Source organism: Coptis chinensis, chromosome 1, assembly GCF_015680905.1.
Source record: "Coptis chinensis isolate HL-2020 chromosome 1, ASM1568090v1, whole genome shotgun sequence".
Lineage (NCBI taxonomy): Eukaryota > Viridiplantae > Streptophyta > Magnoliopsida > Ranunculales > Ranunculaceae > Coptis > Coptis chinensis.
In genome coordinates, this window is record NC_141456.1 from 31,364,648 (window position 1) to 31,391,133 (window position 26,486).

Consider the following 26,486-nt stretch of genomic DNA (forward strand, 5'->3'; position numbering starts at 1 on the left):
AAATCTTACATTTATCTTTGCTTATGAGCTGACCCGAGGCCAACTGGTAGGAGTCTAGAAGTTCCATGAGGTTAATGAGATGTCGCCTGCTTGCGTTACAGAATATGAAGATATCATCTGCAAACATAAGGTATGTAGGACTGGAGTAGGTGCTCTGGATCACCATTCTTTGTATTCTCTTGTTCACATAGAGCCATTCCAATCCTTTTCTTAGACAGTCCTCTGCAAAGGCAAATAGTATCGGAGAGAGAGGGTCCCCTTGCCTGAGTCCCCTCTCTGCTGTGAAGCATCCAATAGGGCCACCATTTAAGAGGATGGAGATTGAATTATTTGCAATTTCTCCCTGTATCCATCCTATTAGTTTCCCATCAAAGCCCATTCTATGCATAACTGCCTAGAGAAAGTTCCAATCTAGGGTATCAAATGCCTGTGATATATCCATCTTGATGCCTATATTACCTCCTCTTCTCTTAACTTTCAGCTCATTAATAAGCTCAGAGGCCAACCCCACTGCTTGAACGGAGTTTCGGTTGGCAATAAACCCATATTGCTCTTTTGTGACAATCCTCTGAGCAAGGATATTTAGCCGTACGTGAAGCCAAGATTTTTGTAATGACTTTGAAGCCGAAGTTTGCCAGACATATTGGTATATACCTATCCAGCTGTTTTGCTCCCTTTTCTTTTGGGATTAGAACCAAGAAGTTAGCATTAAAGCTGCTGGGTGTTTATCATAGATCAGTATTGAAAAACAACAAAATAAAAAGACGGAAAATTGAAAAATTGAAAAAAAAAAATAGAAATGGGATGGAAAGATGAGAATGATGCTTCCTTCTTAGATTCTCAACCAAGTACTCTTGCTCCTTCAATCCATGACGGCGACACCATTTGAAGTTTTAAATTAGTAGTGTGTAACTTCAAAGAGTTTTGTAAGAAGTGAGATTCATCATAAATTGTTTAGAGTTTGAATGTGGGAGTTGTGAAGAAGAAAGGTAAACTCTTGGTATATATTAGATTGGTTTTAAGCTAATGAAAACATGAAAGCTTTAGTTGTTGGTATTGAAATGACTTGGAAACATTGAAAGAAAGATTTATTGAAGATTGAAATAAGAACAACAAGATAAGATTGAAGATTGACATAAGAACAAAGGAAAATAACAAGTTTTAATTAAAAGGAAATGAAGAACAATAAGGTAAATGACTTGAATTGAAAAACTAGACAAGAAATTAAACAAACCAAAATGGTTTGGACCCTAAAACAATGGATGCTTTCTCTCTCCCTAACTTTTGGATTATATACCCCTACTTTTGCCTTTTACATATTTGCCCTTCTCCATTACAAATGAGACACCTCACATTTCACTTTTGCTTTTGCTTTTGCTTTTGCTTTTTTATTTCTTCTTAACCAAGGTAGGTTTTGGGAGAATGTCATATTTTAAGATAAGGGCCTCCATCTCTGGTCTTCTAAGTTGAGGGCTTTGACCTTTAACCTTGACCTTTGATTTTGACCGTTGACTTTTATTTTTTCAGCACTTTTCCACAATAACTTCTGGTCTTCATAATAAGTGTGATTAAAGCTCCTTTTGGTGTTAAGACGCAACTTTTATGATAAGTGGCATGAAATACTCCATAACCTGAAAAAGGCAATAAAAGTTATGAGTTGTCTTTTTGTTAAGCGTAAGAAAGGTTGTAATGCAATAATATACGGGTAATAAAACACACATTTGGGAGTTGATCACTAGCCCACAAACTATTGGGCTTATAAACATTGTTGGGCCTCCAAATTTGCCCTGGTACTGTTCTTTTTGCATATAGGTAGTGTTCTAAAAAACGTTAAGCGGTCGTCGGGCGGTGGCCTAGCACCTAGGCCTTCTAGGCAGTGCCTAGACGGGCTAGGCGCTAGGCGTTTTTTTTTCCCAATATATCTAGTAATACACACATATACTACAAGAAATGAAGAAATGAAGAAAATCATTTACCATAACTCAAAAAATAAACACAAATAAAGATACTAATTACAAAAATGCGTAATAGTTGAGGAATATTGACTTCATATAAAAACATACTCTTTGTTTATAGCTGCATATACTTTACATTAGACTTATGTCTTTTAAACTCATTCAAATCTTAAGCCTACACAGGCTTTTATTTTTCAACATTTAATCATTCAAAAAAAAAAAAAACTTGACTGGACTGCCTAGACCGCCTAGTCGGTCCACCAATTTTTTAAACGACTAGGGCCTAGGCGAGATGGTTGGGCACCACCTAGCGCCTAGAGATTGCCTAGGCGGCCGCCTAGACCGATTTTTAGAACAGTGAAATATAGGGTGGCTGGCTTAATTATTGGACTGGCCCAATTTATATTATTGAGTTTATGGATAATGGACGGGCAAACCCAAGTATTATAATAAAACTAGCCATTTGGCCCAGCCTATGGCCGGACTTGCTACATAGATAGCTAATGACTCATAAGCATAAAATCTACTTGAATAAATAATATATGTGTATTGATAGCTAATGATTCATATTGCATTTATGTTTTTCTAAATTTTTTAAGTGTTTTGACGAAGGGTTTTATTTATATTTTTGGGTTATTATTGTCTTAAATAACAATTCTTATCACTTACCTATATACACTATATCAAAATATAACGCAACAATCAAAGAATATAACACGTACTCAAAACATACCATATGTTTAAGCGATAACCGAATTATATTCATTGAGCACAATGGTCTCTCCATCTGCATAACACACAACCTCTATTATCTAGCGAATTCATTAATTGCATCGAATCACAATGAGATCATTAAATAATGAGAGTTCATACGCCAAGATATTAATAGTTGTAGATGGACATGAACTTTCAAATTCTAATACAATGCAAGAAGGAACTCATTCTTGCTACCTTTTGAAAGTAGTCTTACTTTTACAATTGGTTTTAATTTTTTTAGACTAATTAATTCCTATGATTTATTATCGTGTTGAATCACCAAAGAAATATATTCAGATGCACAAATGGAATCTCCGATAAACAAAAAGGCATATCATTCATTAACTAAATTGAGTGACCCTAAACCTGTTTTAACGAAAGTTTGTTTGTGTTCCTTAATATTCTTAAGAAGAATATAATTTGTTGAGTTAACGAAAAAAATGGTAACACAGACTGGGCGATGGCTTGTGGCATATGCCCATTAATGTAATAGTTATGTGATATTGGTTGAGACTTGAGAGTCTAGCTTAATTCCCATGAATATAATTAAATGCAGATTCCGATTTTTTTGGCTTGGGTTTTGAGCAGCCAACATGACACCTTTGTCTCTTTATTCAATCTTTTTTCACACTTCATGTACTAAATCATGTTGCTTTGAATTTTGAGGCACTTATACCATACGTAACTTGTTGCAGACATCTAGGCCAGAATACAATCAGATCCTTGTGAAAAAGCCTGGTGGTAATGCCTTCTGGCCTTAACAGAGCATCCGGAACCATATTCTGAGGATCAAGGGATTGGATTCTGATGCTACGCTCACAAAATAAGTGTGGTTGATTGTGTATGCAATTGGTATCAATAGAAACTTCAGGATACAAAGCAATTATGTTGCATTTGAGACTCATCTCTTGAACAAATTTTACATCATTTTTGTCGGACTCCTGCCAAGATATTAACTCAAGTGATAACATATAAGAGTTGGTAAAAACAAATGCACGTATGGTAGAAAAAAAAATACACAAAGTTTAAATTTTGTTTTCATACCCACACCCTTTTGGCAACTTCAGTATAACGCCAGTCGACAGTATCACCTAAAATTGTCACCTCTATGTGCTTGAATAAGACACTACGTCGCAAGGGCCTACCTCGACAGGTTGACATTGAGGAAGGGGTCCCTTTTGTATATAAATCCAACAGTGATTTTCGATCATAACTTGTTTCATTTCCTTTGAGCCTCTTTGCAAGAGCCTGCAGAAAGTCAGTTATCAAAAGGCAGCCAAATGCAGGGCCATGTGCAGTAATCACACTATGTTGTTGCACAACTTCTTGAGAAGTTATGTCTACCTTGCCGAGCTCACATCATTAAAAACTGGTCCAGCAAACAGATAAGCATAAGCATCCAAACAACTCTTTCATTTGAATCTTCAGAAAATGCAAAACTTTAACATCAAGAAAAAGGCTTTCAAAATAAGATCAACAGATGATCATACAACTACTATAAATTACTTTTATTTATGGGCCATTTATTTTCCTTTTTGTTCTTGTTATAAAATCTAAAGTTTGTCTGGGATTTAACTTGTAACCTTATGGTTCGACAAAGACCATGCTGCACAATTATGACCAAGTAAACATTTAGGTTTCTTTACCCAAATTTGAAGCATAAGCAATATTTTGAATGGCATAAAAAATTCATATAAAATGGGAAGGAATCACTACGTACATATAAGATATACCACTATTTTCCACGAAGCACTTAACATCTTCATTTGTGGAAGCCAAGTCCAAAAGCAATTGTCTCATCCGCACTTCATCCCGTTTGGGTTGATCAAATAGAACCAATCCAATATAACTCTTAAGAAAGTTATAAATTTCCATGTTTACAGAAAATTCAAAGTTGAATTAATCCTTGGAAACCTACACATAGAGTGTTGTCCAATGTAAAGTGGAGTAAACTTTCAATTTATTCAATTTTAATATACCTTTTGCTTGACAATTGTGTCAGACCACGAAAGCGATGTTATCTCTGGGGTCGGTGGTGGAGGAAGAGCGTCTGACATTTCCCCATCCTCCTCATTGCAACCTTTTATAAATGAAGTAATGACTAAGTAGCTGGTGCACTGTTGTATCTTGACAGCTGGTCCCTTCACTCTGTTCTCTACTTGGACTGTTTTTCTATGTTTTTGTGCTATGTCTTCATGTAGTTTCATCTTCTCCAACTAAGATTGGTCAAGGCCATAAGTTGGTTTCCATTGAAGAATCACCCAATGGTGGTCTCATTGCCCTCTTGCAAGTGAAGTAGAAAACCAACACTTATGGTCCTGATATCCCACATTTGCAGCTCTTTGTCAAGTATGTCAATGCCCCATTTTTTTAGTTCTTTGTGCATTTTAATGTAGTCACTACAATGTTTATTTATCCAAACATGGGCTTTTCATAGCTTTCATTAACAACAATTTCATCTTGGGATTTTCTTTTGTAGGCATGAAACTGAAGATAGATTGAGGGTCCACATTACTGATGCAAAGAAACAAGGATGGGAAGTGCCATACAACTTATTGCCAAGAGAACAACCCCCAGCATTGAAAAAAGCTATAGGGAAATCAACAACAGTTGTTTATGGTGAATCAAAAATTTCAGGGAATGATGAACTGATTTTTAGTTACATTTCAGATCCATTTAGCTTTGCAGTGAAAAGAAAATCAAATGGGCAAACACTTTTCAATTCAAGCTCAGATGAATCAGACCCATTTAGTAGTTTGGTATTTAAAGATCAATATCTTGAAATATCCACTAAATTGCCTAAAGATGCTTCACTTTATGGTCTTGGGGAAAACTCACAACCTAGTGGGATTAAGATACAACCAAATGATCCATATACTTTGTATACAGCTGATGTTTCTGCCATTAATATTAACACTAATTTATATGGTTCGCATCCTGTTTGCATGGACCTTAGAAATGTGGGTGGAGAAGGTTCTGCACATGCAGTTCTGTTACTTAATAGAAATGGAATGGATGTTGTCTATAGAGGAAATTCACTGACTTATAAGATTATTGGGGGTGTATTGGATTTCTATTTTTTTGTTGGTTCAACTCCTTTGGCTGTCTCTTATTATATTAGTTGGGAAGAATAGGTAAAGATATAGTAATCAATGATATGCTTAACTTAAAAACTTAATCTACTCTATTTTGACTGCATAGAACGAAGTAGCCTAAGCAAATACCACATCATATGAATATATGAATTGAATGGGAATAAAAGGAAATGTACCTGGCTACGGTTTGGTCCTCGTGATTTGATCTTTTGCCCAGTCCTCATCAAGTCTTGTGTACAAACATTAAGTTCCCTAGGTCCTTAAGATCATTGTTGCACGTGCACTATGCCTCAGATCCTTCTAATTGCTTTTAAGCTCGTGCTTCCATATGACTTCTCCAGATCATTCTATTTTAGTTATTCCTTCAAAACCCAAATAACTTCACTTCTCAGAACACTTTCATACATTAGCTAAAATAGTAAGTATATAAACTAATAATAATACATGAATTTGGTTATATTCATTTGTAGTTGTAATAAACTAATAGTCACAACTTGTTAGCTCAAGATATTGGTTTGAAACAGCATAAACATGCTGAAATAATAGGTTCACTTACTGACTTATAGTGTCATCTCAATGCCGAATTACTCGAAGACCGTGACATGTTACTAATCTCATTTCCAAACATAACCACAATATTAAAACTACTCAAGAAACACGCAACCATTCTCCCCAGATCTAAACTCCTCACTGGTGGACAATTATAGACAATCCTACCAATACAAATACTAACATTCTCATTATAAAAAATAAAACAAAATAATAATAATAATAACAACAACAAAAATCAAAATCTCACCAAAAGATCCAGCAACTTCCTTCGTGAAATCACTCGGAACATAATCGTAATATACCCTAAAAGATCATTTTAAAATGTTAAAATTAAATCCCCAATACATGGATTAAATGATACAACTGAAATTGATTCAAGGAAATTGAAAATTAATGATTTAGGTTTGGGATAAGGTATGGAGTTATAATTAAAATTATGTAATGGTGATCTGATCATGTAATTCGTGATATTGAGGTTGGTGATGACGAACAGTGTGTGCAAATCCATGTAAAGTGGAGTAAACTTTCAATTTATTCAATTTTAATATACATTTTGCTTGACAATTGCGTTAGACCACGGAAGCGATGTTATCTCTGGGGTCGGTGGTGGAGGAAGAGCATCTGACATTTCCCCATCCTCCTCATTGCAACCTTTTATAAATGAAGTAATGACTAAAGCAGTCGGTGCACTGTTGTATCTTGACAGTTAGTGAGATGACGCAATTATGGATTTAGAATGTGTGTTTTCCTGGAGGGATCCAACGTGATATGGTTTTTGGTATTGTTGATTTCACAGGAGAGCCCTGGGATTCATTCTGTTTAACTCTTTCCTTTGCCACTACTGGATCTGAGGTTGGTTTAAAAGTGGCTGCTTCTTGTATCTTTATTGTGGAAGGGAGCAAACTGCCAACTTTCTGTATACTAACATGATTTTCCAACTTCTGCTCTGGAACCTTAGGTTCTAAGTTTTTCTTCGTCTTAGTGTTGTCATGTTTCAAGTTACTTTGATTCTTTTTCTGTTTGATCATTGGTCGCTGTAATATCTTCCAATTTGCAGAGGACATCAGAAGTTGCTGTCTTTTTTTCTACATTATCAAACTAGTTATCAAAAATGCTTCCTTGTCTCTAGGAGCCTCCAAATCCACATTCCGATTTAAATCATTAGAAATACTCACTTTGCTTACTTGCACTTCACGAGGAACAGAATCCCCCTTCCCATCTGGTTTTCTTTCTCGAGCAGCGTGAAGTTCAGAATCCCCTTTTATATCTTCTATCTGATTCCCATTATCTAGTGTATTGAATTCAACTATATAAAAATCAGAATCTCCCTTTCCGTCTTGCCCATCTACATTGCTAAAGATCTCCTCCGCCTCAAAGAACTCCTTTGTTGCACCTTCTGTTTCATCTTCACTTTCACTTACCACTTCAGTGTTGACGCAATAGAATCGAAGTTCGAAAATAGTATAGTACCTGATTAAGAGATAAACACCCAATTCCCAATTTCAACAATAGATACTCCCATTAAATGATTGTCACGTACCTCTGCTTTGAAGTCCTTTGGTAACTGGTCCTTAGCATCCCACAGTGCATCAATCTCCTCACAAATATACACAACGCCGGCTTGAAGAACTTGGCCTATCGGATGACTACCTACAATTTTGAGTAAAGGCATTTGCTATAAAGACCAAGCACTTGGCTAATTTGAAATATATATGCTAAAATAATAGGTTCACTTACTATGAGCGGTTCCCGCTTCTCTGATATAGCCTTAACCTCAAAGCTTTTAATACCAAATCATATGACCTTTCATTGTTGTTCTGCCATCTGCGTAATGTAACATGGAGCAGTTCTAGCAAATAGTATCTCCCTAAACAACTTGAACTCTAGAAGTTTATTAATTATTGTGATGAACTTCAAGATAGCCATATAACCCTCACAGCTGCTGTTGCTTCACATATGTAACAGGAATCCATCTGATGGAAAGGTTTGATCAGCCTGTCCTCGGGTGGTGGATCGAATGAACACTCAACCGCGTCATCTCCTGTTCAGTTTGTGGAAAGCTATGCCGAAATGAGGCATGAAGGAAGACTGCACAATAGCAAAAAGACAGCAAAGAAAGCTCCTACCGCGCCAAAGAAGTGGGGGGAATTCAATTGCCCGGCTAGCGTTAGCTTAGCGACCACATCCAAAAGGGTCTCTAGGCGATTGGCTTCGGTCATTGTGTTTGACCTAAACGGATGGAGGAAAAAGAAGCAGCTTCGGCTTCGCGTTGCTCAGGAGGTGAAAGGCATCTGAACATCATTTCCTCACGTATGAGATCTTCATCTAAGTGGATGCATTCGAGAATCACATCCCCTTGAACACGACAACGGATATCTATCTTTAGCAGTGTAGACTCTTCCTGTAGATACAGATCAGGATTCATCTGGAAAAATCCAAAAAATTCATATGATTTTAGGGGGAATCAATGAGAAGACACGTACAGAATATCAAAGGTTAAAGAAATCAAATGCAGAAAAACAGGGAATGGATATTCGAAAAAGTAAGATTTCAATTGAGAAACATAAATTATGAATCAAATAAGAACCCCCTCTTTTTGACCTCGTCCATAGACTTAACTTCGTCATCTTGAACAATTTCTTAGTTTAATTTTGGAAGAAGAATAAGAGAGAGGGTTTGAAGAGATGAATTTTTTTTTGGAGTTGGGAGTGTTTTGTATAATTGAAAAAAGAGTATAGAGATAGGTTTTTAACTATTTTAGGCTATGAACAATTGAAATCAACAAAATGGCGAAGAATTTCTTTTTTATGTAAAATCTGATGTGTCTGAGAGAAAAAAAAAAGGAGCCTGACGTGGGTCACTGGGAGCATTCTCAACTACTCAGTATTAATGGTTTTTTATACTAATATTGACAAATTTAAATGTTTTTTCAAGTGATCTTGTATTAATGGTGTGTGAAATGAAAATACATTAAAAAATAAACATCAAATATTTCTATGTGATAAATGTTGCCTAAATATTAAAGACCTAGGTGGATATTGGCAAAGGCTGGTGGACGGCCTTACTGCCCATTGTGTCACAAATATGTTCCAGTTGAAAATGTGGTTGAGGCCCACTTTGAAGGCTCCCCACAAAAGAGTTGCCTATAAGTGCAACCTATGCAATGAGCAATTTACTGAATAATCTGAGTTTCAGGCTTACTATAAAGCTTGTGGCCTTCAATGGTGTGTGTTTCATATGTTAGGTTCCATGTGCTCTGAGAATTTTGATTTCCAAACAACTTTGAAATAAGAAATATGGTTCTTGAGTGTGCTTGGGTTGTTTTGTAGAATTTGAGAAGGTTTTATGACTTTTGCTCGATTTGCGGAAAAGTTAACCTTTTTTTAGTTTTGTTAAAATTACATATTTGGTGGAGATGGATATTTGCATGATAGAATTTGAATTATATTCGTTTTGTGGTGGAATTTTATACCATTTTATGTTAGCCATCCCAAATTTTGTGTTTTATAAGTTTATGTGATCGATCATGTAAAATTGGGTATTTTGATATGTTCAAAAAAAATAAAAAATACAATAACATCTTAATATAACTTTCCTAAAGACATATTAATGTTGTGCGTTAATCATATCATTCTTATAAATGGTGTGTATATTTAGTCTTAATTAAGTTTACAAAGGTAATGCGGTCTCAAGATGGACAACATGCAAATTGAGCAAATTTGTGCACCATGGACTTTTTTTTAGATGATCTTGAATATCTATCTAATAAAAAGCAATGGTGTGGAGCCAGACATGACTTATACCTATCCGATGGTTTATCATTTTTTTTCTAAGTTGTGATTATGTTAATCAAGTGTTTGGAGAGTTTGTGTAATTTTGTTAAGTGTAATCAATCTTATGGGATCTATCCAAAAGTCAACAATTGCACCTTTTATAAATTGTTTCCATTCTTGGATTGCGGCCAAATGGAATGGATGAATTTGTTCTTAAAACCCACATTGAGAAATTAAGCGCTCCGATTGATTTGGGCTTATAGATAATGGGTATGGGATGGCGTAAATATTTATTTAAAATTGAGTTGTTTATTTGGTCTTTTTCTGCGAATATTTTACTTATTTAAGAAGATCTAATGACGCTTGCGGCGAAGGCCATGATGAGTTGTCGGGGGTAATGTCGCTTGGTAATGTCGAGGTCTGTGGTAGTACGGGCATAGGCATACCCTATTAAATAAATAAGAAAGATGGATGAATGACTAGATAAATTTTAAAAAATTATCTAAATCACTTATTTCTTAAGAAATTTAAACTCGGTCCTGGCCCATGTAGTCTAAGCACTTGCATAGGCGCCCCCAAAGAAAAACCAAAATCTAAAGGGCCCATTTAGCTTTAAAAAGCCTAATATAGTGTACAAAAACTAACAAAAAAACTGCTCCAGTACAAAAGCCCAACTCATAAAATAGAAATAGAAACAAAAACAGGTCCAATTTTGGAGAGTTTGCATTGGACTCATGAAACTCATGGCTGGCCCTCCTCTAAACATTTCAAAACCAGAATCTCAACGATGGAGAAACCTTTTCACATATGAAAGAGGTGAAGAAAATTACTATAAAACAAAATAATATTTATAACATATAATTTCTATGTTTAAAATACTTTCTAGACTTCATCAAAATTGTCACATTTCATCGCAAAAATTTTAAGTAATTTGATAGAGGACGTCATTGTGTATTGGCAAACAATTGTGATCCTGTGATCAACTAAGTTCATAATATATTCCAAATTTTGAAAGCCGAAAACAACTTATGTTTCAAATTTCGACTCAAAGTAAATTCCGGACGCCCATAACTAAACAGCAAACAAAACTTCATCACCAACTTTTAAAAAAAATATAAATAATAATCCTCTTAGCTCACTTGCCTTCTTACAAGAACCCTTGATCCAACCTGATAAGAATAACATGGTGCACAATTGAGAATACCACCAAACATTGTTACTAAAGGATGAGAAACCATTTAAAACATGGGCGCGACTACACCACATGGCCCAGCACAAAAAAAATTTGCGAAGTCATCTCTTATTGGCTAGATTGGAATGACGTGGCAGATAATAAAAAAAATGAAATAACACCTAGAAATCGCAAGAAAATAAACAAATTCTTCACTTCTCGTTTCTCTCTCCTCATTTCCCCGATAAAATCAAACCCAAAATTTCCACCCCAAAATAATCCTATCATCAAAAGTCAATTTGTTTCTTTGCTCCAAATTAACAAATTTTGATTTTCAAATCATTATATTCTCTTGATTCGAAGAAGCTCGGGGGTCAAGATTTGATAAGCTGAAGAAAGGAAACCAATTAAACAACAGGGTGTGGAATCAAAAGAGGAAAAGAAACAACGGAAGGTAAACATCTAGTGAATATTAAGCCGATTATTTTCGTTGTTCTTATATATGCTTACTTTCGAAGTTTGATTTTTAACAAATGGCTATTTGACTTCTGAACGATTATGATCAGAACATTAGTTTGCTTGCACCTTTGAAGTATAATATTTTGCAAAGAGTATGTGTTTTCTATTGAAATTCTTCTTGTACATGCTGATATAAAGGAGGAGAGGCGAGAGGCAAGAGGAGCAAAGAAAGAAATGAAAGGTATCTATAGTATTATACACAATTAGCTACATGTTATATCACTCTATTGTATTTGCTACACCATTTTGCGCCATATTATGGATAGCGCACTCTTTCTGTTGAGCACATCCCAAATGTGGCTAATAGTTGGGTAGTTTTATACACAATTAGGGACGTGCCCTTTCCTGTTGTGGATAGCACCATATTGTGGATAAGCCCTTTCCTCGTTCTATACTTGCTATGACTTTAGCATTGCAAGAAAAGTGTTCTTATGTGATAATGCTTGTAATAGTACAATAGCTTGTGAATTATGAGAGTTTGATCTCACTTGGCCTATCTTTTGCAAAAAATTGATTGGGAATTTTCAAGAAACATTGATGAAAACCGGGAGTTTATCACCGAGAAGTGTTGTTGCAAAATAAGAATTGCGTGCATAGCTGCTAGACTTAATTTGGGTTTTGCTCCTTTTGGTGAGTAATCTTGGAGGAATCTTAGAAGAATCTCAGCTACCCATTTATTCAAATCCAAGAAGAATAGCTAGTTTCAGATTAGTTTAGAAGTGAGATTGGTGAGAAAATGATTAAATAAAAAGTATAATGAGGGTAAGTGGGGAAGTTGAAGTAAAGAGAGTTTTACATTTTGGGTCTTTGAATAATGTGATGATCAGTGTTTTTGGGAAGAGGTATGATTTTGGGCATGAGGGTTTTGGGGATGGGTTTAAGCTTGAAGAGTTGGTGAGTGAAGGGTATGAGTTACTTGAGATTTTTAACTGGAGTGATCATTTTCCTGTGTTGGGGTGGTTTGATTTTCAAGGTGTGAGGAAAAGATGTAAGAAGTTGGCTTCTAAGGTGAATGTTTTTGTTAGAAGGATCATTGAAGAACATAGGATGAAGAGGGTGAATGGGAAGTTGGGTGATGAGTGTGTTGGTGACTTTGTTGATGTTCTACTTGACTTGGAAATGGAAAATAGTCTCTCTGATTCTGATATGGTTGTTGTTCTCTAGGTAAGAAGTTCTTCTCTCTCCATTTACTTTTTGTAATTTCAGTTTCAAGTTTTAATTTGACAATTGTTCACTTGTGTGCTGCCTTTACTTTGGGAACTCATTAGTATTGGGAACTCCCTTAAATTTTCACTGAATGAAAATTAATTTGTGGTCTATTTAGATTATTTTCAGGTATTGACATATTGCTATTTTTTTTTTACTTTATATTGATACGATGATGTCACTCAATTGCTCAAGAGTCTTCATTATGGTTGTCAAGAGTTATGAGCTTTGTTCTTTAAGTAGTGTCATGGTAGGCTTGAATGTTGGTGGTGTGTTGTAATTGTGTTGTTACCTTACAGAATTTTGTGGTTTCGTTTTGGTACTATTTCAGTATATATCAAAAGTGTTATTTGGAAGGAATATGGAATCACATGAGGAATGTTTTTCACGAATGATTTGTATAATGTATGATTTGTATAAAATGCAATCTTATGTTTTATAATCATAGTGCATTGAAAATATTCTTATTAAGACTTATATGATTGTGATTTCAGGAAATGATATTTAGGGGTACTTGTCTGATTGCAATCCTCTTGGAATGGATTCTTGCAAGGATGGTCCTACATCCAGATATTCAATCAAAAGCTCAAGCTGAAATCGGCGCTTTTGTTGGCAACAACCGATTAGTATCAGATTCTAACTTACCCAATCTTCCTTATCTCTTAGCAATAGTGAAGGAACCTCTCCGTGTGCACCCTCCTGGCCCGTTCTTGTCGTGGGCACGATTAGCCATCCATGACGCCTACATTGGGAAGAATTGTATCCCTGCTGGAACCACTGCTATGGTGAATATGTGGGCAATCACCCATGATGAAAATGTCCGGTCCGAACCTAATGAATTTAAACTGAAAAGTTTCATGGGCCGAGGACCAATTTTCTATGAACTCTTCGATATGACGAGGTTATATATATCCGAAGGTGGTTACGCTTGTGCTCGAGAAAACTTATTGGATGTTGTATGTTCTGATGTTAAGTCTTTATGTATTTGTATTACGAACAAAATTTATTGGGTTGTTGCACAATCTTCATTAACCAAATTTGGATATTATCCAACTTCTTAATCCATTCGAGATTCTACCGTTAGATTCTTATTATTTAAAACTTCCAATGCGAACACTAAGTCTGGATGTTGTACGTCCCTACATATAGGGTAAACTTCAACAGCTTAGCTATTAGCTAGTGTACGTTGTTGTGCTGAAATTGTTGTGGTGAAATTGAATGTTTTAAGTATATATCCGAAATGGATGAAAGTGGACGTCCAATTCTTTGTGTTGTCAGAGCTGCAGAGAAACACAATGTGAATAATGTGTGCTAAATGGATGAAAGTGGACGTCCAATTCTTTGTGTTGTCAGAGTTGCAGAGAAACACAATGTAAATAATTTGTGCTAAAAACGAGTCAAAGAATAGAAAGCTACAAACTATCTCAAGAGCTGCAAGAAACAACCAGGACAAGGAACTAAAAACAGTGCATTCACATTAGAATTTAGAAACCATTAAGTGGAAACATAATCCCAAAGACCATTAAGTGAAAACCATTAGTTGTGAACTGTTACAAAGATCAGAAATAGGTAACAGACAGAAATAACTCAACTTATTCTTTCTACTAGTCATATACAAAGATCAGACAGAACTCAGCTTGCATAAGTATCCTTAACTCTGACAGAACTTCGTTCCCACACCGGAAGCATGTTTGCGTTGGCAAATCGTATACTTAAGAGAAATTTAATTCACTAGGCAAAATATTACAATTGTCATATTGAATCACTAGGACTCTTTTGAAAAAAAATATACTCAGACAACAACTATGAAACAAAAATTGTCATGAGTACAGTTAGCCCTTTCCATCCATTTACAAAATAAACCTATGAACAAAATGTTATATTTTGATCCATGACGAAGTCAGCTGTCTTTTTCGCCAATATTAATTTCAAGCTATTTCCGCTATTTACAAAGCGCACCTACACATGAAAATAATAGAATCAATGTCATAGATACACTAGATTACACTAGCTATTGCGGTAATATAGAAAAAAAAAACACATACCAAACAAAAAGAATTTGATTATTCTGGTTTTAAGTCAAGTGATTACTAATTACAAGGTCACAACAATGAATCCTGAAAGACGAAAAAAAAAATGGCGTAAGTAGAGTTATACTGTGAACAAGTTTTACTGTAAAATACTAATATGATCCTGCAACATATTATTGAGATCAATGCTTGCAATTCCATGAGGTTGTTGAGGCCTCAAGAAAAGATGTTCAAAAGTTCCCTGTATAATAACAAAAAAAAAACAAAAACAGTTACATATATGTTTGTATTCAATTTTTTGCCACATGCAAAGGTTTATTGATAACAAACGAATTTAATTAGAACTTCAAATACCTGTTCAAGTTGGTGAATTCCTCTAGTGGATGTCACATCATGTTGTATCTCAAAATTATTTCCGACCAGAAAGGACTCCTATATAGTCACCATGGGACCATTTATGTATCTAGCTATTATGTCAATACTTAACACTGTTTATCTATTTAAGTGAGAAGGTTGTATGGTACCTGACTCAAATGGAAAGGTTGATGACTAGGCAGAAAACTACGAAAGTACCAGTCCCAAAATACTCCTAGCAACATAAAAAAAAAATCAATATAATAACGTGTACAAATGCAACAACAACCAATAGCAAAAAAAAAAAACAAGTATAACCTTAACCCGATTAAAAAAGGGGAGCATGAAGTCATGAGTGTATCGAGATTGTTGTTCAAAGATCCATCATAAGGTCCTACTAAATCCGGGAAGAATATTGTTGAATCAAAACAATAGCGAATGCTACTAAATAAAGTTGAACACAATTTTAGTTACCTGACTGAAGGTGTGGAAATCCGAATCTCTTTCGATAGCCCCTCCATCTGAGATTTCCTTTCCTTGAGTTTTCTTCTTTTTGGCATTTGGCTTTGCTTGAGTGTTTTTCTTACTACCTTTCTTCGTCCCATTTTTTCCCTTATCAAGAAACGATGTAAAATCCTTGGGCCGACCTTTGGGCTTCACAAAAGGTGGATCAAGTAATGGCTTCTGAATATGGGCAACTGGGGTTCTTGTTTGATTATTTTGCTCCTTTTCACTTTTTTCATTCTGCTCCTCCGAACATAATGATATATTCCTAAGTGCAGCTTCAACATCTCGTAAGGTATTGTGTAAACCTTTCATTGCCACTTCGTATACTTCATCAGATGGTGAAGCCTTACACGCAATATTGACTCCAAGTTTGCAAAGTTTGCAATATTTACTCATTTTACTTTCTTGACAACTCACTTGAATTTCTTCATTTCCGAACACCACTGAACCAGATTTTGCTTCTCTTGTCCATCTTTTGAGTACATGCTGTTTTGGGAGAGTTTGAACATCTTCAACCAAAAAAATCTTCAAGATATGCCTACACAAATAACCTGCAAATTCATACAATTGGCAGCTACATTTTGCACTCATTGTAGAAGGCTCAAACAGGACGGTGCGCGCTACCTGACTGTATCCTTCCATCCACACTTTGTAGACACATTATGTTCCATGCTCATCAACTTTCCTATGGCGGTAAGAAAGACCTTGATATAACTGCTCTTGAAACTTACAAAAGATACTTCTTGTATAAACTTCAGCTGCCTCCTTCTCAATTTTAACGTTAAGTCTTAAAACTGGCCTTGCATAAATGGTGGCATAATCTTCCTTGTTTTCTTCCTCCCGCCTATCCAAGATAGCTAATTCATATTGTTTAACAAACTTAGAAAGAGCCATACCTTTTGTCAGGTATTTATCAAAGTAAGAGTTGATGCTTTCACTCCGTTGAACCATTGGATTTTCCCAAACCAATGATCATGTGATTGCGAGTATGTAATACCATAGAGCTAAAAATTCTTTTTATAAAAATAAAAATAAAGTATGTGTTTGCTATTGAATATCATGTGATGTCAGATAACATACCTGCATAAAACTTAGTGTTGTTGATTTCTGAATGTAAAAGAACGAGGCGCCCCATGTAGAGAAAAACCTCTCAATATAGAACCATTGGAGAAAGTTATTGAAAGGCAAAAGGGACATGATCGCCCCTCAATGAATCTAGCTATTCAGGTGTTAAAATATTTGTACCTAACCGTGAAGCAAGGCCCCATTAACCGTTGGAGTTGTCCGCGGTTCAAGTTGTCACCCGTGCTGGCTTGGACCAAACTAAAACACAACGCCATTACCTTAGTAGTGGAATTAGCACGGATATTGTATTGTGGGAGTATTGCAATAATTGTTCCGAGCAAGAATAACCATCTTATTGACTCGGATTTCCGTCAAGTAGGCATGAATGCGACTTACTTGGACCGAAAAAGACATAATATGAATGACCTCCCTAGAATGAACGTTAATGAATGACATTGTTGAAAGTAAAAGTACAGAAGAATAGAGAAATGTAAAATGACAACCAAACTAAGAGAATGGAAGTTGAATGCCTTTATTGATGGATAAAATAGAACGAACTACATAGATGGATAGATTTGTTATTGATGGAGTAATGTAAAATTGCAAAAAAATTCCTAATGGTAAAACTTGCGAAGGTGATAAGCATTCCATGGCTTCTCTATTATTCTTCCGAGAAATAGTCTGGAGGAAATATGACCCCTTAGATCTTTGGGCGATCTATGATGTAGGGTCCTTGCCAATTTTCCCCAAACTTTCCGATTCTATAAGCTTTGGGTTTCTCTGAGAAACCAGTCTCTTCAAGAGCAAAAGACTTAGGACGGATCTTCTTGTCGTAGTTCCGTTTCATGTCACTTGATACTTAATAAGCTTTGTAGTCCCTCGAATCGAACCTCATCAATAAGAGCTTTTGAGCCAAAGTAGTGTCATTGGAACTTGTTTCAACCGCTTGGTGACCGAGATGTATTGGAAATCAGTTACGTAGGTAAAACGCTTGACACCATATGCAAGGTTAAAAGGAGATAATGCAGTTGAATATTTTGGCGTTGTCCTATAAGCCCACAAGACGATTTGGTAACTCCTTGACCCAATTTCCTTTTTCGCCAGTCAAATGCCTCTTTAGGTTGGCCAAAATCACCTTATTGGTGGCTTCGCCTGCCCCATTGGCTTCATGGATGATAAGGTCGCGGAGAAGTTATGCCGTATCTTCAAATTAGCCGCAATCGGCGGCGAATTTCTTCAAAGATCGAATTGTTTACCATTATCCGATACAAGTGCAAGGATGCCAAAGCGACAAACAATATTTCTCCACAAAACATTTTGACATTGGAAACATGGATTTGGACCAAAGGCTTTGCTTCTACCCATTTGGTAAAATAATCGGTTGCCACAAGAAGGAATCGTATACTACACGGAGCTTTAGGTAAAGGACCAATAATGTCTAAGCCCCATTTGGCAAATGGCCACGGGCTTAGCATGGGATGCAACTTAGTAATAGGGAGTTTACTCATATTGTCGTGCTTTTGGCATGGCTCACACCTCTCAGATAGGTGTTTTGCATCCTTTTGCATCTTTGGCCACCAATAGCCCTGTGTCATAGCTTTATGAGCTAAACTTCGTCCCTTGGAGTGGCTTCCGCATAAGCCGGAGTGAATCTCTTCCAAAATTTGAAGTCCTTCCTGTTTTGAGAGGCATCGCAACATAGGGTTTAAGTCTGAGCCTTTGCGATATAATTGCAAACTTCCGTCGATGAATGTATATCACCAAAAACTTCCATGCATCGCGTTTGATTCTTTCAAATGAGTTTTGGTTACGCGAAGCGAAGAAACTTGCAAGTAGTGGATATAAGGAAGACGCCAATCTTGCCCATCGGAGATCATCACTGGCTCTGGTAGTATCATATCGGGAACTTCAGGACTATCATCTGCTTCATGTACCAACTCACTATCTGTTTCGGGAGCGAATTCAGGAGGAACAAATGGATCTACAGATTCTAATGGAAGATCCAAAGTATGGTCATGTTGTGAATTTTCCATCTTCCTTTTCCGCTTCCGAGTCATGATTGGTGCGATTATACGTGGGTCGTATTTCGCTATTGCGTACAAGCAAAACAAGTAATTGCTTTCATGTACATACAAGTCATGCAATTCTTTTTCGGTAAAGTCAATGCTTGGCTCTTTCTGGAACTCCACAGTGATGTGTCTTGACTCTTCGCTTCTAACGGGCGGGCGAGATAAGCCCATGAATCAATATGACGTATGTCATTTCGGGTCTTTGAGTGATAGAGATGCTATCAAATTGTCAAGCAAGGCTATGTATCAAACCAAGATAAGCCGCCATACGGTCATCTCTTGCTTCAAAAGACCACTAAACCGATTGGCCACAAGGCAAGAATCCGTGTATAACCGGAGCTTTCGCCCCCGGTTTCAAAGTCGTTCTCAAGGCACAAACGGCAGCCTCATACTTTCGGCTTCCGTTATTTGAAGCGGCGGCCAAGTCGCCGCATTTCTCAATCTTCTCTCCACGGGTTTAACAAAAACGCATCGATTCCGGACCAGATTTATTATGGGAGCCATCCGAGTAAACAATCCATAGGTCAATGGGATTAGGAATTGCGTTTGCAAGTTGATTCTTCAATTAAGCCCCGGTTATGGGTGGCGAGAATGTCTTCCATAGATTCTTCTTGGCGCAAGAAATCGTCAATAGGAGAATCATCAATCGGAAAATCAGCTATCAAAGAAGCTAGAGCATGTCTTTTTTCAGCAGTACGACTTTCAAAGACAATGCTATATGCACTAAGATAATTTTCCCATTCGGCTAATCTGCTTGATTCACGTGCATTACTGAAAGATCTTGCGTAAGGGGTACTTTCGAGATAAACTCGACCAACCTCCCCGGAAGTATGGTTTTAACCGACGGCGGCATGAACCAATGCAATTGCCATTTTTCCATCTTTGAATAACGAGACTCAGCTCCGGTTAACGACCTACTGATAAAAAAAATTGACGGGTCTACCATCATCGACGAAAAGAACAAAGACTAACGGCTTGAGTTGTAGCTGCTAGGAACATGTCAATCGGTTGACCCGTTGAAGGACTTGTCAATATAGGAGGGTGACCAAGTATTTTTCAAATTTGTTGCAATGCCATCTCACAATCAATGTTCCAAGTTGTCGCCCCCTTTAAAGTCTGGAAGAAGGGATGACAACGATCGGAATATTTAGAAATAAATCTATGAAGAGCGGCAAGCCGAATAGTAAGCCGTTGAATTTCCTTCTTATTTTTTGGTGATGGCATATCAATAACGGCACGTATCTGATCAGGATTAGCCTTAATACCTCTACGAGTCATGAGGTATCCCATAAATTTTCCAGAAGAGAGGCCAAAAGAACATTTGGCGGGATTGAGTCTCATGTTATACTTGTTAAGCCTATCAAAAACAAGTTGAAGATCGGAAAGATGATCACCAGTAAGCTTCGATTTAACGACTATATCATCAATATAAGCCTCCATTATTATCCCCAAAGCAGATCGAAAAAATTGTATTGACAAGCTTTTGGTAGGTTGCACCGCATTTTCAGACCAAAAGGCATAACGATTAATAGCGAAAATGCCTTGGTCGGTAATGAAAGCGGTGAACTCTTCATCATCAACATTCAAAGAGATCCGGTAGTACCACGAAGAAGCATCCATGAGCGATAGGCGTTGGAATCCCGGTGGCATCCACTAGTTCGAAATTCATGGCAATGGATACGGATGAATCGGACAAAGCTGCGTTAAGGTTTGTAAAGTCAATACAAATTCTGATTTGTCCGTTCTTTTTTTTGGCTTTGCGACGACATTAGCAAGCCATTTTGGGTAAAGTAACTTCGTCGGATAAAGTTAACCGCAAGTAGCTTATCAATCTCCTCTTTAACTTTTAAGCATATATAACTTCGTACAAATCTTTGTAATTCATCTTTTCACGCGTTCTAGTTCATCTCCGTTTCTATTAAAGTCTCTCATCAATTGTCTTTACGGACGATTCACGGTTAATGCCATTTGCCGCGTGATCTTGGCCGAGCAGCTTTCGTTTAAGTCCGTCATTAAGCATTTATTTTTCTCTACCTCTTTTTGCGACGTTTTAAGTTCCCCGATCTTTGGTCGCCACGAAAGTGACTTCAATTCTATCACATCTGTTTTAAAGTGTTTGTGTTCCTCCATTATCTCACAGGCTTTCCCAAATTCTTCATACGATCTCTCCTCTGCTTCTTCCGTCCGCTCGGTTAAGTTTTTGTTTTCGTATTCTAACTCTCTGATGGTTCCGCTTAACGCTTTGTTTGCCTCTTCCAATTTTTGGTTGAGTATCTTCACTTTCTCTATTTCTTCTAAGGCATTGACTTCATTCGGAACGATATTTTTCTTCGCGACTTTTTCATGAATTTCTTTGGCCCGTACTACCGCCGTTTTAACCTGCGACAAAAAATATCTGATTTATTTTAACACAAGTTTGCAATAACTGATAAAAATAATACTATCATACCTGCTTTATACTATCGAAAATCATTGACATTGCTCTGTCATATTCTTCGATGTTATCCGTATTCTGGTCACATTTTTTATATTTTTCGAGCCCTTCCATTGGCGTAATCCCGGGCGATCCCTTCACTTCGTCTTCAAAGCTTGAACATCTCTGCTTCATCTGCAATTTTCATCGGTTTAGTGTTGGACACAAATTTCTTTACCGTTCTAACGCAATAGTAAAAATCAACGGTCAACTTACTTTTAACAGATTCTGTGGTTTTCCTCCATGAGTAGTATTACCCCTGACAGTACTTGCCAGCGGTTGCTGGATTCTTTGCTCCTGCATTTTGATTTGCCGTTTTTTTTCTTTCACCGACTTTGTGTTCTTCGCTGCACTATCTTTTGTAAGTATCACTGTTTCGTTCTTTTCCTGTATATACCAAACTAGAGCGAGATATTACATCTCTCTACACTTTTACATATCTATGTTTTCTACGGTACATACCTTTTCCTCTGTGTTGAGAATGTATTATTTTTCGTCTGGGCTGTTTTGTGCATTGTAGTCTCGTCCCTCGAGGCATCATACATTGTGACGTTGGTTGTCTCTCGTAGTCTCCGTTCGCCCGTTTTCTTGTGGAACATTTTCTTTTGTACAATTCGCTATTTGTATTTGGCAAGCTCAGCACTAATTCTCGTTGTGTTAATTCCGTTCCATCTTCTTTTTCACTATCGCTATCGCTGCCAAATATTGCATTTCTGAGACTCTTATTCTTCTTCGCCATTTCACTATGTGTTTCCATGGACCTATCGGGCCGTTGTTCGATACCCCCATAGTGTCGGAAATCAACAATATCATCAAAGTAGCTCAAATCTACCAATATTTCGTCAGAGCATTCATGAAAGAAGAAACGAAGGTTGTTCTCCACTTCCTTGTCCAATTCAATATCTGGTAGGGTACTCGCGTTTTCTGTTAGACACAAAAATAACTCGTGTTAGTCAACAGTTTACTCGTAGTACAATTTTCAATAATTATGTTTTGGCTTATCTCGAAATTTGTTCGGCACTTTAAACTCTGTCGGATTCCACTTCCCTCGCAAGCGGTACAGAAATCTATCTCATCCGGTGTATACTTTTGGGAACCCTTTAAAACTTCTATTTGAATCCTTGAATTCAATTTCAAATTTTATGTACCCTTTCGTCAGTATGGTTTTCGGTCGTATCAACGCAAAGATTTCTTGAGCCCCAAACCTTCTGTTAAATTCATTTTGTAAACGGTGCGCTCTCGTAAAGATTAACCATAACGATATTGGCAGTTGTCCCGGTGCAATTTACCACCACTCCAGTAATTGCACTATTTCTTTGCTCAATGGAATTGCATTCCTGCAATTTAATTGTGTGTAAGCCATTACTACTTCATCTTCTTCGACTTTCGTTTCAAATTCGTACATTTCATCCATCTCAAATTTCTCGAGTCCTAGTATTTTCTGTATTTCCTTAAGCGACCATCGACGCGGTTCCAGGTAGTCGCTGTATCTATCATCTTCTTTCCACCACACCAAGTCTGCGTTCGTCATCGAGTTTTTCTGCTCGAGTGTTTTTTCGTCCGTATAGTACGGTAGTTTCTACCTGAAAAAAAGAAAATAAAACCGGGTCAGATAGGTCAAAAATCGGGTCAGAAAGCTCAAAAACCGGGCTCACTTGGCCAGATTAAAAAAGCACAGGTATGGTGCCCCTATCTGGTATTTTGCACCATATCATGTGTGTTCTTTTAAGTTCCGGATGCCCAGGCCATATTAAAAAAAAAAAGGTACGGTGCCCTTTCTTTGTTAATGCCGCACCATATCATGTTCCTTAATTCACTTTTGAATACTGGCGCTCATCTTTCACAACCACAACGTCGTGGTTTTGTTGGTTTTTGTGGTTCTTCGCCAACTTTCTGTTCGATGACGGTGGAGCCAGTTGAGGGAAAGGCAAAACACAATACACCGCTCTACCTCACCCAAATCTTAATCGAGGTTCAACAGTTCAATGTCATGCACAAAAAAAAAAAAACAAAACATAATGCGCGGCATAATGCGCCATTTACTTTACTTACGGTATCATCACCCTCAAGATCGCGGCCGGGGTGAGTATTCCGCTCTCAAATCTTCTTTGTAGCGAAAGATGCAACAAAATCTTTTGAAGGCGCCGATGCCAGGGATGACTTTGTGAATAAGTGCTTTTTTAAAGTGATCTTCCCGATCACTTTTCTTTAGTGCGATAGTAAGAATAGATGAAGACGATGAGGAGAGGAGTTGCCTGGAATAATAGGAACGTATAGGTGGATGACAACAGTACTAACCTTTTCTTCGTCTACCCGCAACTTTTCTTCAGCGAAACTAACGCCCCGGCACAGTACGGAAACTTCCTGTCACAATGGTTTAGTACTTTGGAGAACACGGTGGTGTTTACTTTTGTTTTCTACCGTTTATCAGTGCTAGATCGTGACTTCTCTCTAAGATTTGTGCTCAGCATATATTTCTCTGTGTTATCTGTTTATATATACGCTGGTCCAGTGTTTAAGTCCCTATGTAATTCTACCATCCAAACCGACTTAAGGTGGATGACGCAATTCTAACCTTTATCCAATCCGGATTTATTTTAGCATCCTAGTTTTATATGATGTACACTTCTTTTATGTTTCCTTATGCTCACTTATCACGCTACTCGTATTCATATTTCGGAACAAATTTTTGACTCTTGTACATTTTTCGAATTCCAATTATTTCATTCCGCGATAATTCGCGATTTATGTCCGTTCCATCGGATAATTCGGGATTTTTTCCACGCTTTCAACGGTCTAATCCTAGTATTGCTATTCACTGGTATCGCGTCGTGTCGACATCACTTTCGCCTTTGTTACTTAAATGCGTTCGGTACAAAGATTCGCACTCAATTTCTTTTTTGATATTTTTGACCGTATTTTATTTATGTGCATATTTTATTCTATCTATGCGTTTTCGGCCATTTTTATTTAACTACGTCATTGCGTCCCGTATACGTTAATTTGACATTTTTTCATTTCCGCTAATTCACGAATTTTTCCCGATTGTCCATTTATCTTATTGTTTACGTTCACACGACACTTTGTTATACACTCCGCTTACTCTTTTATTAATTCACGTTTTCCGTGATTTATCTTCTCTTCTTTGCCATGTGAACTTTGTTCGCCTGACAAAGAGGGGGCGGTGTTTCGACCCCCACCTACGTGGCAAACGTCCATTAGTAGGGGTCTCTATTTTATTCATTTAATCAACAGGGCTAAAGCCCAATTCGCAATATCATGGATCAATGTACAGGCTCATTAACTCATGTGTCTAAAGGTCAACCTTAGCCACATGGCTTGCCACTAATATACGTTGATTTATGTCCAGATTCATTTCTTATCAAAGATATAGTTATCAGTTGACAGTTATACTCTATCACAATTACTCAAGATACAAGATTACTTGAGCTACAAGGACTCTCTACTCTACCTCTATAAATATCAAACTATTTTTCATAAGGAACTACGTGGAAACTTGATCCCTAGAGAATAGATGTTGGGTACGTAGGCAACCATTATTTGGTTCAGTTTCATCTCCCCCAACATCAAATTCCTCTGTTTCTTAGTGTGTTCTTTACCATTGCTCCCGTTGTGTTGAAGCAGTTTATTGCCGAAACAGTAACCATATAAACACTTGCAGAAATCCCCAAACAAATTTTCTTTTGAGACAAACTCATGAGCCAAATGTTTCCTTGCGTTTCTAGCTATATGCCACAAACAATATCTATGATGAGTACTAGGTAAAACTTTCTCAATAGCCCCTCCAATGGCTGAATCTTGATCAGTGATGATAACTTTCGACTGTTTTCCATCCATTGATGCCATCAAATTTTTCATTGCCCACATAAAAGACTCTTCTGTCTCAGAATACAGCAAGGCACCACCAAGTAATACTGTTTGGAAATGATGATTTATACCAACAATAGGAGCAAATGGCATACCGAACTTATTTATTCCATATGTAGGATCAAAACAAATAACATCTCCAAAATAATAGTAATCCATCCTCGACTTAGCATCTGTCCAAAAAAAATTTGTCATACGCCATTCTAAGTCAATTTGTATCGAATAACAAAAAGCGGGATTATCCATTTGTTGTTGCTGAAGATGATCAAGCACAACTTGTGCATCGCCATTGGCAAGATCCCTTTGGCGTTTTGTACTCAAATAATTACTCACGTCTTTCTTAGTAAATCCCATATTCTGAATTCCACCGGCCATAGCCATAAAACTAGCCATCGGACTTCCTCTAATTCCTACTGAGTCCATGGTATCCACGATAATCTGTTGGCTCGGGTCAATCTGTCTCTGCGATCGAAGCAGGTGTTTTTTACTTGGAGTGACGACATTATGGTTATGATTTTCAACAACTTTAGACACAATCCATTTTTCTTCATCTTTTTTTTTGCGAACAGCCATCATTGCCTTACAACCTGTCCTCGTATCAGCTTTGTTTCGCTTTCTCTCTTCAAATCGTTTGGTTCGAGAATCTCGCATCCCCTCAAAAGAACAACAAAATGTCCGACCATTAATTTCTCTGGTTACTCTTGATCTATTCACGGTATTCTTTCGAACACTAAAACCAATGTGACCAGCGTAATTATTGTAAAACACATATGCTTCTTCGAGGGAATCAAACTCCATTCCTTCACATGGACAATATATATTCACGTCTTTTTCAATTTCATAGACTTCATCACCAATAACACCACCGTGAGGTTCATCATCTTCACATACATCACCCCATTCAGCTTGTTCATTTTTAGTCATTTTATCTTCACTTGCAGATGATAAAACTACAAGAATTAATTGTAAAAAATAAAAATTAAAACTTGCAGCTAAATAATAAATTCAAAGCACAAAAGCATGTTTTATAATTTAGGAAAAAAGAGACAAACTATCTAAGTAGTTAAATTGAT

General features: G+C 36.9%; 1 protein-coding gene, 1 long non-coding RNA gene and 2 pseudogenes across 20 annotated transcripts; 2 read left to right on the forward strand and 2 right to left on the reverse strand.

The window, feature by feature from the left end:
- Nucleotides 1-1,062: 1,062 nt before the first annotated feature.
- LOC147523450 (uncharacterized) lies at nucleotides 1,063-9,140 on the reverse strand. Of its 18 annotated transcripts, none has more exons than XM_086598626.1 (8): nucleotides 8,485-9,136; nucleotides 8,296-8,399; nucleotides 8,096-8,182; nucleotides 7,534-8,008; nucleotides 6,606-6,661; nucleotides 5,983-6,168; nucleotides 3,756-3,959; nucleotides 2,799-3,652 (listed from the first exon to the last, which is right to left on the reverse strand). In XM_086598626.1, exons 6-8 carry the CDS (start codon nucleotides 6,028-6,030, stop codon nucleotides 3,356-3,358), a joined length of 549 nt encoding a protein of 182 aa, XP_086454752.1. In that variant the 5' UTR covers nucleotides 6,031-6,168; nucleotides 6,606-6,661; nucleotides 7,534-8,008; nucleotides 8,096-8,182; nucleotides 8,296-8,399; nucleotides 8,485-9,136; the 3' UTR covers nucleotides 2,799-3,355. The 18 variants fall into 18 exon arrangements, 11 of the variants coding, with proteins under 11 accessions (XP_086454780.1, XP_086454752.1, XP_086454759.1 ...); XR_015216065.1 differs by adding exons at nucleotides 4,432-4,562; nucleotides 4,691-5,029 and having other exon boundaries at nucleotides 3,585-4,080; nucleotides 7,534-7,828; nucleotides 7,899-8,008; nucleotides 8,096-9,132; XM_086598654.1 differs by lacking the exon at nucleotides 2,799-3,652 and adding exons at nucleotides 1,063-1,631; nucleotides 2,689-2,742 and having other exon boundaries at nucleotides 8,096-9,134.
- Nucleotides 4,922-5,957, forward strand: LOC147523451 (uncharacterized). The gene is made up of 2 exons (XR_015216071.1): nucleotides 4,922-5,060; nucleotides 5,191-5,957. It is a non-coding gene; the product is annotated as an uncharacterized LOC147523451 (long non-coding RNA).
- A 3,436-nt stretch (nucleotides 9,141-12,576) lies between the features above and the next one.
- Nucleotides 12,577-14,088, forward strand: LOC147523452 (cytochrome P450 78A5 pseudogene; annotated as a pseudogene). The gene is made up of 2 exons (XR_015201248.1): nucleotides 12,577-12,985; nucleotides 13,522-14,088. The product of XR_015201248.1 is annotated as a cytochrome P450 78A5 pseudogene (transcript).
- Nucleotides 14,089-15,196: 1,108 nt separating this feature from the next.
- LOC147523453 (protein FAR1-RELATED SEQUENCE 5-like) lies at nucleotides 15,197-26,337 on the reverse strand (annotated as a pseudogene).
- Nucleotides 26,338-26,486: the final 149 nt, after the last annotated feature.